At 36.3% G+C, this 17,899-nt stretch overlaps 2 protein-coding genes, 1 non-coding gene and 1 pseudogene across 3 annotated transcripts; all 4 read right to left on the reverse strand.

Annotated features, from left to right (window-relative positions):
* Positions 1-845: 845 nt before the first annotated feature.
* LOC137834491 (putative pectinesterase/pectinesterase inhibitor 21) lies at positions 846-4,796 on the reverse strand (annotated as a pseudogene).
* A 2,145-nt stretch (positions 4,797-6,941) lies between these two features.
* On the reverse strand, positions 6,942-12,304 carry LOC137834332 (callose synthase 12). Its single transcript, XM_068642390.1, has 2 exons — positions 11,265-12,304; positions 6,942-11,157 (listed from the first exon to the last, which is right to left on the reverse strand). The coding sequence occupies exons 1-2, from the start codon at positions 12,302-12,304 to the stop codon at positions 6,942-6,944; spliced, it is 5,256 nt and encodes a 1,751-aa protein (XP_068498491.1).
* LOC137836291 (small nucleolar RNA J33) lies at positions 9,218-9,298 on the reverse strand. The gene has a single exon (XR_011085242.1). It is a non-coding gene; the product is annotated as a small nucleolar RNA J33 (small nucleolar RNA).
* Positions 12,305-13,754: 1,450 nt separating the features above from the next.
* LOC137835457 (uncharacterized) lies at positions 13,755-17,453 on the reverse strand. The gene is made up of 3 exons (XM_068643979.2): positions 17,152-17,453; positions 15,776-16,066; positions 13,755-15,142 (listed from the first exon to the last, which is right to left on the reverse strand). The coding sequence occupies exons 1-3, from the start codon at positions 17,287-17,289 to the stop codon at positions 14,030-14,032; spliced, it is 1,542 nt and encodes a 513-aa protein (XP_068500080.1). The 5' UTR covers positions 17,290-17,453; the 3' UTR covers positions 13,755-14,029.
* Between the last annotated feature and the right edge of the window lie 446 nt (positions 17,454-17,899).

A 17,899-nucleotide genomic window follows, 5' to 3' on the forward strand; every position in this document is an offset into this window, starting at 1 on the left:
AAATCAACAAGTAAATTGTTGTAACAATGTTCACCCAAACATGAAAGCCAACTGTACTAAAATTATGCAGAACAAGTAATGATTGATGCAATGATCTAATAAAAAGGAAATATTTTGATCTACAAACTAATTTTCTATCTTTTTCTATCTCTTTCTATCTCTTACGTGATTGTATGCAAACGATTTACTAATTTTCTAATTTTCCATCACAAACGATATCTCTTACTTTATTATCTTGTAAACAATTTTGTACGCAAACGGTCTTGATGCCTATAATATTTTGAGGGGAAAGATAAAGAAAAGGATGGTGAATATATTCTCACAAACCATGAGAACAGATAAATAAGAAGAAATCTACGAATTTTTAGTGTGTCCAAATTTTTTGAGTACTGAAAATCACGGAATGCACCAATGATCAAAACATATCTACAAGGCCAATAGCTACCAACCTCTAAGTGGTTCAAATAAAACTGAGTTGTTGTATAAGTGGAGAACTTTTGATCTTTTTTGTCATGTGATTGAAGTGGTGATTTAAGATTATTTAATTAAATTAAATTTGGCAGTATTGATGTTAGTTAAAGTCATTTCACAAGTGACTTATGTTTGATTAATAAAAGAAAAAATGAATGAAGATTAAACTCAATGAATGATTAAATATAGCAAGAAAAAAACAATATTTATAAAACTAGTCATGTGTGAATTTGGCAGAAGACATGCTTACATAATAAGGACAAGAAAAAAGTGGAGAAAGGAATCCAACCTTGTACATGGGTGCAACCAAAATTTCCCCCATCCCAAACATGATATATTAATTAAGGATTTTCTTTTGAATTTATTCTCTTTTATCACCAGTTAAGTATCGTCTTCTTGTGTTTATGGTGTGTGGGGATGCTAAGGAAGCAAGGAATCCTAGTAACCTGAATCCAATCAGTTCCATGAAAGAACTTGGAAGGAGAGAACCAATGTGCATCTTTTGAATTGAGATTCCAAATCCCAGACCAATTCACACACTTGGATTTGTTTGAACCGATGCCACTATTGTGATACTCTGCATAAAAGCAAGTATCCATACCAGAAGGGCCTTCTAATCCATACCATGGAAAATACCCATTAGTATGAATCAAGTCATCAATGTAAGTGTCCATGATAATGATCCTGGAGTCATTCTTCCATGGACGAGCTATGTAAGCTTTATTATCAAATCTTACTAAATAAAACTCAGGGTCAGACACAATGGACCCCCCCTGGATTACTATTCCAGATGGTTGTTATTTCTCTTTTCTACCTTGTGCTGTCACAATGCATTGTTGATTTTTCAATGGCTTTCGGATCACAAAAGTGCAATTTTGGAAAACAGCAAGTGCATTTCCGAACACAAAGTCGATGGTACCTGAAATGGAGCAATCTTGTAGAATTGACGCATTATGTGTACATAAAGTGTGTCTTGATATCCATCCATTGAGCAATTATAGAAGATAGACTTGTCTGCTTGGACTCTCAATGCCACTGCTTGATGCTTTTCAGGTCCAACAAAATTCTCAAATCCTATGTTGATGGCCACAAAGTAATTTCCTTGAATAGCTACATGGATATGTAATCAATTAGTTTATTCAAACATCAAAAGTTCCTTAAATTTTACAAATTATTTTATATTTTTACTTATAAAATATTTTTTCACTGAATTTTACGATATGTCATTTATTAATTAGTTTATTTCGAACCAATAAAAAAAAGTTTGATAGTAAATAGTATATGGCCTTAAAGTGTTAAGAAGGAAAAAGGCTATTGAAAAAGTAAATTTAAGTTTATGAAAAAGTAGCCTATGACCTTTATATGAACTCAAAAAACTTTATGGAGAATTCTGTCAAAAATAAATTTTTTAATCTTATTTTCATAAACGAGTAAACATGAAAGTTGACATACCAACAGTCGCAGTTCTATAAGTGTTGATTCCATCAATATAGTTTTTGTTGCTTGTTATTCGTGTTTTTTTACCACCATCACCAATGAAAACCACATGAGTCATCTCCTTTGTAACTTCAACATATTCTTAGTAGATGCCCTCCTTGATGTAGATCACAAATGACTTTTTTTTTTCTCATGAACTCGCTTTAGTGCTTCATTGATGCTTTTGAAATCTCCCTTACCATCTTTTGCTACCGTCACATTAGGCTTGTGATTAAATAGACTTGCATTTCCATTGAGTTGTCCATGATTTTTTTTTTTGATCAGCAATAAAATGAATTAAATTTAATGGGATACTTCAAGGGTACCCCAACCCGTATACAACTACCATAAAAATACTTCTCCAAAGGACGAAGAAGGAGCAAGCATAAAGTTGCTTAGCCTACCTAATCACACCCAAAGAACAAGTAGCCCACCGTAGCAACTATTGGGCACCAAAACCCAACAGCCCACTAGCTTAACCATAGCAAAAAACACACCAAAAGTGCATCATGCGTTACAGTGCCACCAACCAGACGAAGAAGGACCAGAAAACGGCAGCCTTGCGCTGCATTCTTCTCTTCAACACTTTAAGGGACAGCAAAAAAGTCCTCCAGCATACAAATAAGAATTCGTTTCACCTTAACACCGTGGCGCCTTCATATTTATGCCTCCAATCTGCACACATGTTCCACTACTACTCAAGACAGCTACAACAATGATTGAGCGTCATTGAGGCATCATGGCAACTTGAAGACCTTTGCACATGACTTCAGCATCACCACCCCATCTCCAGCCAGCACCTGCACAACATCTTCAGCCATACTGTTATTCCTATCGCGCCAATGTCACCCCACACCAGCATAGGGTGCCCCATCGAAACCTGCTTCTATATGTCCCGTGCTTGCTCTCAACCAAGCACAATGCCTCTCACCTTAGGAACCATGCCATCCCAGGACTAAACCACAAGACTCCATAGCAACCCAAAACACGGTCAAACTACAGAGTACCCTTAGCGTGGGAAAGTTGTGGAGCTCCCTGACCTCTCTTCCCTGCTATGCCTATCTAAAACCACAAAAGTTAATAAACCTGTCATTAATCCAGCCTTCGTCCCTGCTCCATTACAATGAAAACCCTCCGGGACTCCCTCTTGCATCATCTTCCAAAAAATAACCTGCATAAAGTTACTTATAACTACTTATGCAAGTCCAAGGGTTCAACAACTAATCAGAAAAAGAGTAAGAAAAATTATTTCCTTTGTGTTTTAACCACAACCACGATTTAAGTTGAGCCTCATGGAACACCTCTTCTTCGTCCACTACACCTCCATTGAACACCACATTATTTCTATGGTCCCACAGACTCCGTACTATAGTTGTCCACATCCCTCTCCAGACCATATTTTGTTTTTGGCTGCAGGTAGTCAGAGAGAAACCTGCAAAATGGGTCGCGATATCATTATGTTGGACAAACAAAATACCGATCCATCTAAAGCACCTATTCCACACTCCTTGTGCGTGTTTACATTCCATGAAGAGATGTTGACAAGACTCCTCCTCAGCCAAACATAGAGCACACGCTGTGGAATTCATCACTATCCCCCTCCTACTCAAGCACAACCTTGTTGGAAGTCTGCCCAGCAACGCTCTCCAAGCCGTGAACAACACATTAGGGAAAGTCTTCGCCTTCCAGAGGTTAATAAACGCCTATTTTTGAGGGCTCCTTTCATGCTTAGCTAGGCACTCATATGCTGACTTTACAGAGAAACAACTAGATTCATCACTTCTCCATACCTGGGTGTCATCCTCATCCTTCCTAAAATTGACCCTGGAAATGTGGTTATCAAGCTCAGATTCCAATATCGATTCCCACTCAAATTTGTTTCTCCTCCAGGTTAGGGTCCATCTCCACTCTAAATCAACCCACACTCCAACCTCTTCCACCTTCTGACCTTGGTTCAACGATAGAGAAAACAATCTAGGAAACAATGTTTTCAAATTCAGATTGCCTACCCACACGTCCTCCCAAAACCTAACTTTGCCCCCGCTCCCTATTTTCCATCCAACTTGTTCTTAAAACCATCCTTCTCCTCCTCCTTCTCTACACACCTTCAGTATATCTCTCCACCACCAAGACTGATCAACCCATGAAGGTGACTTAGAACCTTGAAGGAGGCGACGTCCGAGTAACTTTGTGGCATTCCAATTTGTAATAGAATCAGTCAATTCAATTACAATGGCAAGAGCATTACTACTCTTATGCATGCCTATCATTAATAAATCCTTCAACTTTTTACCAGCTTCACTAGTGGTGTTCTCAAACCCATCCAAGCAAGTGTCTTGGTAAGTAATTGCTCCATTGAGCCAAACTTTTACATTCATGAGAATTTTCTCAAGATTTATAAGTTCAAACTCGTTTATTCCATCAAGTGACCTTGTTAACTCCCAATTGAAAAATCCATGAGTTGTTTGCATGTGTCAAGTGCCATCTTGGCTCTAGGATCTTTCTCAACATCATGCAAGAGATTAACTTCTTTGAGTTTATCACCAATTTTTGTAATGGTGATATTGAAGGCAATTTTTATAAGTTCTTTTAGATTTGTGGTGTTTGCAGCCCTTGCTATGAGGCTTTCCTCACTCTTTCTTATAATTTGTGGGATGACAAAGGTTTTGGACGACTTTTATAGTGGAGGCAACATGGTTCTTTTAGTTATTAAAATTCTCTTTATCACCATTTGAACCATTATTAATAAGGTTGATACCAAATATGACAACCCCAATTATAGCCACCAAGAATATGGTTGAGATACCAATGACGATTATCTTTCCTTTATTATCATTTCTCTTTGACATTTCAAGTAGCTCCTATCATATATGGAAGTAGTGTAAAATTAGTGAATGCGACGAAAATAAAAATAATCATGACATTTCGTAAACATGTTTTGAATGGTCATTGTATCATCATTTAGTGATAACATGACATCCAACTAATCATTCAACATTAACAATAATTATGAAGTAAAAAATTGTGTTATAACTATTTGTATATAATGTCATCATCAATAAACTTGAAAAATCTAAAGATATAAATAAGCCATTTTTTTTCTTCTAAAAGATTCAAAATCTAATAAAATCGCATTTGCATAAAATAATTATATGTGAAACAAGAACCTTGAAATGAAAGATCTTTAAGTAAAAGCTTTGAGCTCTTTGTCAAAGCCTTACTCCTTGTCAAAGTCTTTGGAAGAATGTGCTTTCGTATATTTAAATGCATAGAAAAAAAATAAAAAATAATATATATATATATATATAAATGGTATTTAGCACCTAATTAAGTTGAATCATTTTAATGCAATTAGTGTTTTGTATGTCAAATAACTATCTTTTCTAAAATAAGAGAAACAAATCTAAAACACATATACTAAGTTGTATATATAATTGGTATTAGTGCAACTAGTGTTTTGTTAAATTGTCTAAATAATTGTATTTTCTAAAGTAAGAGGAACATATATAGAAAAGAGATATTGTGTTGTGTAAGTTGTTGGTTGCACACGTCTTAATCATAGGTAATAATTGAAAATTTTCTATTTTTTTTAACTATTACGTATTCATAACAAAAAGTTTAAATAAATAGTTTTTATTTACATTTCAAAACATTAATATTGTGTATGATATTACATTAATATGATTATATTTATATCAAATTTATTCTCTACAAAATTTATTATAAGAAAATCATTAAATAGAAATCAAATTTAGAGAGAAAACATAATTAGTCACTATATTAACTAAATTAGATACTATTTTAAAGACTGAATAATTATTTGTATCTAAAGTGGTTTCTATTATTAATAAAAAATTATTAAATGATTTCTAAATTAATATCTAAATTAGCTACTAATATTTTATATTTTAAATTAATCTTTAAAAGACTAAAAAAGACTAATTTAGGATATAAAGTAGTAGGTAGCCAAAATCTTGATAGCTAATGGTTAGATACCAATTTAAAAACTATTTTATAAATTTTTATTAAAACTCGTGCAAAATGTTGGTTTATTACATTAAAACAATTCCAATACACTTTATTCTTCCTAGATCACTACAAAAAAATCATTAAAAAATAAACCAATTTTAGAGACATAAAATAATTACTCGCTATATTGACTAAATTAAATTTACGAAACTAATTCACACAAAAGATATGAAAGAAGAAAGAGTAAAATAGAAAGTAAATTTTAATTAAATTATTTTCTCATAATATAATGGATATTTATAATTCAGAAAAAAAACAACAGTCATGTATTGGTATTAGGAGTATTCAAAATTGAATCGATAAAATTTAAAATAAAAAATTCAAAAAATTGAAATCTATAAAAATTATTTTTTTACGTTTTTTTTATCTACTTTTTTCCTAAATTGAACATATTCAATTTAGATTTTTGATTAAAAATCTAGAACCAATCCTAATAGAATAAAATAACTTATTTTATTTAAATATATTATTATGTATTTAGATTTAATTAACAACTAATAAACATGCATGAATGTGTCTCTTAAAAGTGCTTTTATAGTTTGATTATATTTTACTATATTTATACTTACTAAAACCAGACAACAAAAATAATTATAATAGTACAGTCATAATTATATTACTATCTTTATATTTAATTTAAATTAAATATTACTTTATATTCATGTTTTTTAAAATATAATAATAATGGTTTTAACACTAATTAAATAATTATTTATAAAATACTTAACCGTGTATTTGAAAAGCTTAAAATTCAAGTTGTATTTAGTTTTAAATGAAGTAAATTGTTCTTATGGATAATAGCCAAATAAAATCACAGAACAACACCTCAAAGTGCTATAATGTAATGCAAAGAAAGAGACAAGAATAAATTATAGATATTATTTCAAATTGCACCTTTTTTACTCTTTAGAATGAGAATGGAGAAGAGATGAATTTAAAAAAATACATGAACAAAAAAAGTGGCTCTAATGAGATTTAGCTGAGGACTTTTTTCCAGTAACAATCTGGAATATGCAAAGGCCCCTGCCAAATGCCTCGTTGAAGAGAATCCTAGTTTGCATGGGCTGAAACCCAGGTAACCATGATAGCAGAGCCACAGGGGTGAGAACAATGATCCCAAATAATATATCATATAAACGAGCCAAGGAAACAACAACATTCCAAACAATGGTGCACTGCAAAAATGGCCTGAATACTTGAGCAATCAATATCATGCCCCATCCTGTGGGAATGAATGCCACCAAGCTAGTAAAAATGTCCATGAATTTGAATTTAGTGAATTCCAGCAATGCAACTATCACAAGTATGGCAATAACTATTACCAGGGTCTGGACCAACCGAAAATACATGTGCTGTGTTGCTTCATATTCATTCCGGGCATAAGCTACCACCACATAAATCCCAAACACAACAAATACATAAATCCAAGATAGAAAGTAAACAGCAATGCTGGTACTTCCGGCAGCTATGCCAAGCCGGTAGACAATACCATATTGGAATATGAAGAACCGAAGGTCTAAAATTATCTCCAAAAGCTTTCCCCAAATTCCAGTTAGCTTTAGATGATCATGTTCTTCGTACCACCACCTTTCCCAGCTCTGTTCAGCTTTAGCAAACACCCTTTGGCGGTTCCAAATCCAGTTCATAAAGTCGTGAAAATCATGCACAGTTTTCAGCCAGTCAAAGCCAGAAGGATTGAACATAAATGGTGTCAAAATCCATGATGCAACTAAGAACCAACTAGAGCAGGTCATGACTATGTAAACAAATGTGTCAGTTGCTACAGTGCTTTGTGTTGCATAAACTATTAGTATTAGCCCCAGTTCAATTGCTTTCACAAAATGGCTGCGAGCATAGAGTCTATAGTTTTCGGCAAAACTCTTGTGCTCTACAACAAAACCACGACCCGTGGCTCGGTATTTTGCCCCACCATGAAGGATGGTTCTTCCAAAGAAATGGCTGCGTGTGCCCATAGAGAATGTGTAGAAAACTGATGAAAGTTGGAGCTGCATGGTCAAGAAATCCCATACAGCTTGAAGGAACCCTTGTTCAAGAGAATTCTCCACAATCATTGGAAGGGCAGTGAAAATTCCAATCTGTACTATGAACTGTTGACTCACAATTATACCAAGTGCTTTATTTTTGTGGTTTACCATAGCAGCTTCAATACCACTGAGAGCAAGCATTAACCTTCCCCACAAAAATGCATATACGGTAAGAACCACCATCATTGTGTTGAAAAAGAACCCAACTGTAGTGTAGAAGAATGACAACATCCTAAAGAAATCTAGTTTATGACCCAACCTATAGACATCTCTGCTTAGGACTTGTTCCCCATTTCCACTTGCAACCTTTGCTTCAAACATTGATACTTGGTTCAAACCAACATCCCTTCCCTTTCCTACCTGAATGTATTCATGATGTGTGACATTACCCCCACGAAGTGTACAGTTAAAGCCTGCAAAAATGTCCTCGCTTATGTTGATCACTCTTGAGGCTTTGCTTATACCACCTCTAGTTATGAACCAAAACCTGTCAAACACATCAGGGTGGCCATAATGCATTCGAACTTTCAGAGGGTTTGCCAAAACCCTTTGTCCCAAGGTGACAAAACTCATTTCTTGAGCTGACATGAACCATGCAAGAGAGGAAACAAAAGCAGTAAAAATGTGTTCTCTCATTCCCAAAATAGTGGGTTTCCTGATACCATAGTAGTACCTGTATTCTTCCAAGAGATTTCGCATTTTAAGTGCCTCCTCGAAGTAGTTATCCTGGTTCATATCAATGGTCTGAACTGCATCCCCGCGAGTGAAGATTATGGCGTGGTTTTGATTCTCTGGCTTTCCTTCTCCGAGTTTTATGGGACCTGGCAGCTTCACACGGTAAATTTCTACCTCCCTTTCCAATTGTTGGTCATACTTAGCAAGAACGGAATAATACTCCTTCTCTCCACTCCCAAAGGGAACCTCGTCAACATAAGCAACTCGAAGGGCTTCATTGTTTTTCATCAGATACAAAATTTCTTCTGCACGTGGGTCCTTTCTTTCCTTCTGAGCTCCATATATCTGGCAAGAAATCACATATGTGAATTTCATTGATGCAGTCCCATAGTCATGGCCTTTGAATAACAACCTTGCTGAACTGTTTTCTGTACTTAAACTCATAGGGGAAGGTGGTGACTTATTGGAGCTAAATCCATCTGAGTTGTCTTGATTCAGTGAAACAAGTTCACGTGTCCCTTCTCGAATCTCTACTTCAGATGCAGAATCTAGAAATGCCAAAAGCTTGAGGCTCTTATAGTAATACATCATTCCTCTAACAGTCCTTGATAGTGTCTGACCTCTATAGGATGCCCAAGACCTCAAATCTCCAAGTTTATGAGTCCATATATCACTTTCATTCTTCATCCCCTCCCTCCTCATCCTCTCCATAAAATTCTTCCACTCATCATCATATATAGTCTGCAAATAGTACAGAGTTGATATCCCATCTTCGTTCCCAACTCTTAGCTGTTCTTTACTGTAAACTACTTCTTCACTATAGTAAGGCGTTAAAACACTGAAAGCCATCATTTTCTCAACTTGGGGGGCATGGGGCATCTTCATAAAAAGCGAATTAGTAAAGAAAGTAATCCTCCGTCTTGCTTCAAGATTAACTGGGACGTTTTGCATTGAATCTCTAGATGTAAGAATAGTAAGCAAGCGTCGAATCTGTCTGTAGAAATTCTCATTGATAGTCTCAGGCAACTGAATGGCATTCTCGAAAAGTAGAACTTCAGAAGAATCTGGATTTTGTGGAGCCAAACCGTCCTCCCTAAGTCGTTCAATATTCCTTTTCTCCTTGAAAAAATCTCTGACAACTATCTCATAAAGGGCCTGAAGGGTGTTAACTATTTTGCTAGAATCTATTTGTTTCTTGTTCAATAACTCCACAAATTTTATCAACTTGTTATGGAGTTGGGGAAGTGCAGTGGTTTTGAAAACTTGAGTAAATTTCCCGATCTCGAGAGAATGGTCAATTTCTTGAAACAGAACCATAACAATAGAATGCTCTTCACTGTTAGGTTTGATAATCTGAAGAAGCAAGTGCTTGATGCAATCATAGGTTTCAATGACAGCACATCGCCTAAACTCATGCTTGCACATCTTCCTCCAAAGCCTCTTATCAGAAACATCAACTAACTCTTTAGCCTGGCTGAGCGCCAGTAGCAACTCATTGCAAAGAAGAAAACATGGCCAACGAATAACCCTTACGTTCCAAGAGTTTTTTGGCAGCTCCAGAAGCTCAACCTCTTCGTCAGATATGATATCCTCCTCCCTAAAACACATAATTACCTCATTCCATATCAATGCAAACTTATTAGCCTCACTCTGGTTAGACTCAAGCTTCATATAAGGTTGACCAAACCCGTATCTTAGCTTCATCCTGTGAATCGCATCCTTAATTTTGCCACTCAATGTTCTCCTAGCATTCAACAACTGCTCCTCTGGCATTAGATTAAACAAAACTGCACTAGCGAAAAACTGAAACCTCAACTTCAGCTGTTGCATGCTCCGAATCTCACCCAAGTGTGCAAACAACCCCACACTCACCCCAACCAAAGATGAATATATTGAATACCATATTTGAATATCCATCAGATAAATCAAAATAACGGGAAGCCACAGTAACCCGAGAGGAAACCAATTACCGTTTTGAAAAAGCTCATGCCACTGGTAATTGACATCCTTAAGGTCCAATATCATCTTCGATGGAGGAACCATTGGCCTAATCTGCAAAAAGTAGCTGAAACAAAACTTTGAGGCCAGAACCACAGCCCAGAACAAGGTGTACCTAATGTTGTCCATAAGACCTTCACTCAATCCACGACCAACGAATGTCCTGCCTTGAAACCACCACGACAACACGTAAAACAGGCACCAATCCTTATTCTCAATAAAATTCCTGACCCAAGGAAGAATAAGAAATACCAAAGCCAAAAGCTCCGGAATCATGAAAATAAAAACAATCTCTAGAAAATTCACCAGCTGCTTGTTTGCTTCAACAGACCAATTTCCATCACTGCGTCTCTGTTCCCATATTTTCCGATAAAAAATAAAAAACACAACGAACCATGCTGCCGCAACCACGGCTTTTAGGATCATCTTCAGTCCAAGTCCAATTGTCTCCACGGAAACCAACCTGCTATGACCACAGATACGTTATAATTCATGTAAGGTACGTGGGATAGATACATATATGAATGCATGAAATGAAACAAAGGAAAGTATCGATGTTTCGGACCCAACCTCCATTGCATCACTATATCAAGCAAAGACTGAAAAAATCTGAGAGCACTCCACGTGAAGAAGATGGTTAAAACCCGAACCTGCAAGTCACGATCCTTCAGGGCATGCCAAGGATAGGTTTTATCCTCCCATGCAACAATAAGAGCAGCCTGAAGGAACAGAAACAACATAACCCAAAGCCTATGGAAACTCCTAAACAAGTTCCAAAACGACCGTCGTTCAACAAACCCAATCTTCCCAACGCGCTTGTCGAAGAAACCACTCCCAATATCAATAGGCCACTTGAGCTTCTTAAAGCAACGTTTGTCCCAGAAAAACTCGTTCATGTCATCGTAGTTTCTCCACTCGCAGTGAGGCACGGTTCCATTCCTACTACTCTCAACCTCGGAGAGTAGGATTCGGTAAATCGGTTGCACCACGCGGTCGAGGAAGCTTGGCTGATGAAGTGAGGATTGATGGAGGCTGTTATCGTAATCATGGTGTTGCAGGAATTTGTTGAGGTCCTTGGCCATGTGGTGAAAGATGTAGGAGAGGCATTCGGGGAGGAAGCGGAGGTTGGCCGCCTCGCCCCAGATGAGGAGGTAGAGGGAGACGTAAAGGAGTTCGCGGCGCTGGTCAGAGGGGGAGCTATTGGCGGGGCGGTAAGAGAGGTTGACGGCGGGTTTTGCGGCGAGGTAGGAGCACCAGGAGGTGTAGTTGCGGAGGAGTTTGGAACGGAAGGAGCGGAGGAGGGCAGCGTCGAGGGTTTCTTGGGGAGGGGAGAGGCGCATCTGGGCATTGGCGAGGTGGAGTAGGAGGTGCTCGCGCTGGTTGCGGACGTTGTCGTTTTGGAAGCCAAACAAGAGGCCAAGCCAGTCCAGGAGGTCCATATCAGGGTGCCATTGCGGGGGGAGGCGCAGGTCGCCGACAGAGCTAAGGGCGGCGGCGGCGGCCCGGACCTCCGGGAAGCGGAGGGAAGGGTGGTCGATGGTAGGGTTGTGGAGGGGGAGGATGTTGTAGGGGTGGACGACGTGATGGCGGTGGTGACGAGTGTTAGGCATGTGATGGTGAAGAAGAATGAGGATCTACAACACTTAGCTGCTACTGTCACGGTTAGCGCCAAAACGACAAAATACGGGTTAGTTTCTTAGTTACTATTTTTTTCCAAAAACCAAAAGGAAAAGGAAAATGTATTTTTACTACCATGATTATTTTAAATAAAATCTTCTTTTCCGTAATAAAATATTACACTTAATAAAATTATTAAAAATATAATTAAAAAAATATAAAATTAAAGATGTCCTGGTTCTATACATATAAAAGGCGTGAAAATAGTATCACTCTTTCTTTCTTTTTAATTTCTTATTGTAAAGGTTTAATAATTTTTTATACCGATTACAATTATTTATTTTTTTCGAATTGTCCTACTAATGTTGTTAGTGTCATAACTGTATAAAAAGACTGATTAAAGTAATCCTTTTGCTCAAAATTCATGATAACTTGTCACTTGTCATTATTCTAACATATTTATCATCAATTTGATTAAAAACTTGTAATATTTTAAAAATATATTTAAACTAAGAAAGTTTAAATAAAATGAAATCGAAAATGATCATAATAAAAAAGCTATTAAACTTATTCCAAAAATTTGTTACTTAATTTCTTATTAGAAAATTCGTCTACTTAAAACTGCCATTACATTTTAGTTTCTATTAATATATTTTGCATATTTTTTTATCATTTTTACTTCCTGTAAGATTATGACAGACTAATTTTCTAAAATAATATTTATAATGATTAAAATAATATTCTGAATAGTAGAAACTAAAATATTTTTTATAATTATAAGTACTAAGTAAATAATTAAACATTTTTAAGTATCTGTCTCATTAAGAAATTGAACGGCGTTTATTTTCGATTAATGAGTCGATAAATTATTACATTTACGCAATAAATGAATATATACAACTTGGTTAATATATTAGCACACTTAATATATTTTTAATGTAGATTTTATATATTTATTTCTTATTTTGAATCACATTATACACTTTGACTTATTAGTTTTTTCTATTTTATGTTTGTCTCTCTTTTCCAGTTCCTTCCAAACTTAGGTTACATTTGTTTTTCTTTTCTATACAATTTGTTTTACACAATGATAAAAAAACAAGAATGTGATGAAGAAATAAAGGGGAAATAATATTAAAATAAGGTAATTACATATGAATATTATATCTATTGTAAATATAGATTGATTTTATTGCATGTATATTATGATGTTTACAAAGATTGTTTTCGTTTAATATATGAACATGGATGCTACAGAACCAGAGATGGAAATCAAGAGAAGAAATATTATGGAAGCTCTGTGAAGAGTTGGGTTTTGTTTGGCAAAGTTGGTCAATATGGTAGCTCAATGACTAGGGTCCAAAATTCATACCTCAAACATATATACAGCATGCCTTGTGTTTGATTAAACGTCGCTATAGACAGGTATTACTTTTTTACAGGTTGATTTCGAACAATATAACTTCTATATGAACAAATGGATTCGTATAATTCCATTCACCGAATCAACATTTAATCTTGTATAATAATCCTGATTTCTAAAAGATTATATATACCGTGCACATTACATCAAAGTTTACTATTACATGCATAATAAAACACGCAGTGATTTGAGGGTTTGAACAGAGCATCCCAGTCCTTGACAACATTGTTCACACTGGACATGTTCAAACCAAATTTGGTGCACACCATTGTTCAAAGGATGCAGTACAGGTACTTTACCCTGACCATCCCCTCTGGAGATTATGCACGTTCAACCGGTCAAGTACAGAATTAAAATCTATAGGCTGCTCAGTTTCTTGCATCCTCTGGATCGTGCTTACAACGTGATCACCTCTAAATCCCATGCTCACAAATTTCTCAATCAGTTCATTGTTGGGATTGATACGATTAAATTGTGACTGGCTATGTGGTGCAGTGTTGTGAAGGGAAGCACTAGTTGGAGGATATCCACCTTGAGTAGTATGAGAAGGTTGTGACGGATAATGTGATCTTGCATTCTCACCATCATACACCATGAAGGAACTAGCAGGAGATTGAGCGGTGTAGATCCCGCTAGTTCCATACGCATCACCTGGCTGTGCTAAAAAAGAACCCTTCATGTGGAGCATAGGCTGTTGTGGAACTGTTCTACCACCTCCACTGTATCCATGTGGTAGGACATCAGCATGGCTGGATACCCGAGGTGGAATCCCTGAATAAGGCAATTGCATCGGCTTCGGTGGTGTTTCGGTGGGAAGATGATTTGTAGCTTGGCTGGTAGAATAAGGAGTATAAATATTTGTCGCAGGGGTTCTTACTTGAGACTGAATTGACGGTGGTTGTGGAGGTTGCACATCCACTTGCTGTGGTAACTGTTGAGGCCATTGCACTTGTTGGTGCTGTAGCTGCTGATACTGATATAGTTGTTGCACTGGTGGGGATTGGGTTACCTGGGACGAAGATGCTGGTGGCGGAATTCGATAGTGTGGATCAGAGTGCAAATATTGACTCCGAGCTTGTGGATTGGAAGGGGTAGGTGGCATCAGGTAATGACGAGGTTGTTGAGTGGCTGGGCTCACATTTGGGGCTGGCACTTGATAGGAAGATGACACAGGCTGTTGCCGGAGGGCAATTTGATTGGGTATGGCAAGCGCTAACTCTAGGTTCTGTGTGTCAGATGCGTTATCAATTCTTCTTGGATCAATGGAAGAAGGTGAAGACCTCTCTTCATTAGACTGCGAATGGCTTGAGGAAGACGATTCTTTACGAATAAGTTGAAGCTTGGCTAACTCTTTCTGAGTCTTAGCCAGATCTTGCTTGTCTCTCAAAATTTGCACAGACCTGCGTACCTACATCAGCAACACAAGAAAATAAATACATGGAAAAATTATGTCTACTCTCAAAGTATATGCAGCCAGCCAAAAAGTGAACAACTTCATGCAACATGTTAGTGATGTTAAGAAACGGCTAATCCGAGCTTAATGTTTATAACTTAGTATACTTCCACCTACCTGAACAGCATAAATTTCATGATGGTAGGAATAACTGCTTAAAAAATGTTATTCTACCAATAAGGAATCTTTTTTTTTGTCAGCAATAAATGATTCTTAATCTAGCAACAACAACATATTAGTTTTGTAATTAACAACCTTGAGGAACAAAGTATATTAATAATTTAATATTGGAAAGATTTACAAAACAAGCAAGTTGAATACTTCAGTGTAAAGATACATAGAAGATATTTTCCAGCTGAGCGGAAAAGAGCTTCTACTTACTACTGAAAAAAAATTATCCTCGGCAGGCTAGGACTTCATTTTAAAGTTTACCATACAGGATGAGAACACATATTCTAGCTACTCGTCCACCAGAGAGATATTTTCTCACTCTAAGACAAAGCTATAAATCAAGCAGATCAAAAAAGGAGAATCAAAGCTAACTTAAAAAGGACATTGCAAATTCTATCAATTAAAAATGTAACTTACTTCCTGAAGGTGTTTATCAAGAGAATGGAGTTTTGAATCTGCCTCTTCATGATCACTATTTAAATCAGATCGCATTGCTCCAATCGATTTGTCAAGATTGTAACAATACAATTCCAACTTTGACAGCCTTGAACTGATTCCCTCAAGAAACTGCATAAGGTTATCGGTATGTGTTTTCATACTCTTCTCAACAGTGGCAATCACATCCTGGCCCAAAGAATCTTCAGACGAACCATAGGCAGCAGCAGCAGGAACTATGGATGTTCTTGTCATCCTTGATGTATGAAAATCCTACGAAAAGGGTAGAATTTGCAGATTTGAGATCCAGAACCACAGGGGAGGCATAAAAAAGTACACGTGGTCCATTATGATTTCAAGTACAAAAACCCATCTAAGAAATGTTCAGCTTGAGAGTGATCAAAACTATTTAGACTAAAGCAAGCTAATACAAATTCAAACTACCCACAAGAACAACTCTAAACACAATGAGCCTACGATGGCACTTTGTTTTTTCTCAAGGGAAAAAAGTAATGCCTGTCAATCCTCGCTGAAGAAGTTCATCTACCATAATCACACTAAAATAAGCATGTTGACATAAGTCAACCCCCTAAACTCACTGTCTTTCTTTTTTTCATCTTTGCCAATAAATTTGCCTGATATAATTAAGTTTCACCTACTATTGACCATTGACCAATCAAAACAATAACAAAAAGCTTTATCCCATCAACCAAGGCCAACCAGATCAATAATGAGTTAAAATAAAACATGATAAAAAAAGTCCAATGGGCACATCAAACATACAGCCAGTCATTATTCCTCAGTCAGTGTACAAAACTACCAATGGGAAAGATCGTTATAGCACAATACGCACACCGCTACCCTTTCTACACTTGAACACAAATTCCTCTTTCATTCTTCTCAATGCCAACCGGTTAGCCTCGTCATTCTCGCCTCGATGTCTAAAACTGTAAGAACACCTTTCCTAACTCAAACCGTATTAGAAACACACATTCTTAATTTTATTCTCGATCAACCAGTCGACACATATTTATTTTCATCATGCTGTTCACTAACCAGCTCATATCCATGCATCTACTCAACAAAAATAAGACTTCCATTTCATTGCACTAACATACTAAAATAAAACAACCAAATTTCCATTGCAGCAGCGAGTGAAAGAAGCTTCTAAAAACCCAAAAGAAAAATAGATTTAGCAACGAAAAAAATTCCCCCTCCCGTGATCACAACATAGTGCCAAAAATGAAAACTTTCCCAAAACCCTAGCCATTTTGTACATACCCAGATTCGGAATTTTCCTTAAAAGGGCGAAAAACGAAAAGTCAACAAGGAAAACCGTCATGGGTATGTTATGTTACCTTGGCGGGATCTATGTAAATGCCGTTAGAAGAACAGTCGTTGGTATTGTCGTCCTCGTGGGAACAAAGGATGTCACCAGAAGTAAAATCAAAGCCCTTGGAGACACCGTTGGCGAGACACGACGGTAAAGACGCCATGAACGGAGGTGAAGGCGGCGGGTGAGGTAGAGAGAGAGAGAGAGAGAGAAACTTTGTTTGAAAGAAATAGGAATCTGTGGAGCTGAGATAGAGAGAGTATGTAACGTTACTTGTCTGCTAAAAAAGGAAGTTTCGTTTGTATTTGCAATATTAGGTGAGAGAAGAATTAAAAAAACGTGATACATTAAGAAATTAGTTAATAAACAAATGGAATTAATTATTAATATAATTTAAGAAATGTGGAGTACCATCTTTTTGACTGTTTGGTATCCCCACACCTACATATATTAAGAGCATACTTATGATTATATCTTACTAATTGTTTGTTTATGATAAATATACTAAATTTATTTTATGTTTTAAGACATTATATATTTTGCATTTTCATTGAATACTTTGTATATGATAGTAGAAGAATTCATAAGAAAATTATTAGAAAAGATATATCGTTTTACCCATGAAAACATATAAGTCTATTCTAAGCAAACCAATTTAAAACCTGGTAGAATTGGGTATACATAATTTGTATTAATGCCTATTTATTTAGCAAATATAAGAAAACCAAAAAATTTTGCAATCAAGATATTACCACGTATTATAATTCCAATCT

The sequence above is a fragment of the Phaseolus vulgaris genome, chromosome 5, assembly GCF_051622355.1.
Source record: "Phaseolus vulgaris cultivar YP4 chromosome 5, ASM5162235v1, whole genome shotgun sequence".
In the NCBI taxonomy this organism is placed as follows: domain Eukaryota; kingdom Viridiplantae; phylum Streptophyta; class Magnoliopsida; order Fabales; family Fabaceae; genus Phaseolus; species Phaseolus vulgaris.

Coding starts and splice junctions, on each gene's coding strand:
- LOC137834332 (XM_068642390.1), bottom strand. CDS start 12,304: ATGCCTAACACTCGTCACCACCGCCATCACGTCGTCCACCCCTACAAC. Junction 11,158..11,264: donor GATATAGTGATGCAATGGAG/GTTGGGTCCGAA, acceptor TGGTCATAGCAG/GTTGGTTTCCGTGGAGACAA.
- LOC137835457 (XM_068643979.2), bottom strand. CDS start 17,289: ATGGCGTCTTTACCGTCGTGTCTCGCCAACGGTGTCTCCAAGGGCTTT. Junction 16,067..17,151: donor TTTACATAGATCCCGCCAAG/GTAACATAACAT, acceptor CCCTTTTCGTAG/GATTTTCATACATCAAGGAT. Junction 15,143..15,775: donor TTGATAAACACCTTCAGGAA/GTAAGTTACATT, acceptor TTGCTGATGTAG/GTACGCAGGTCTGTGCAAAT.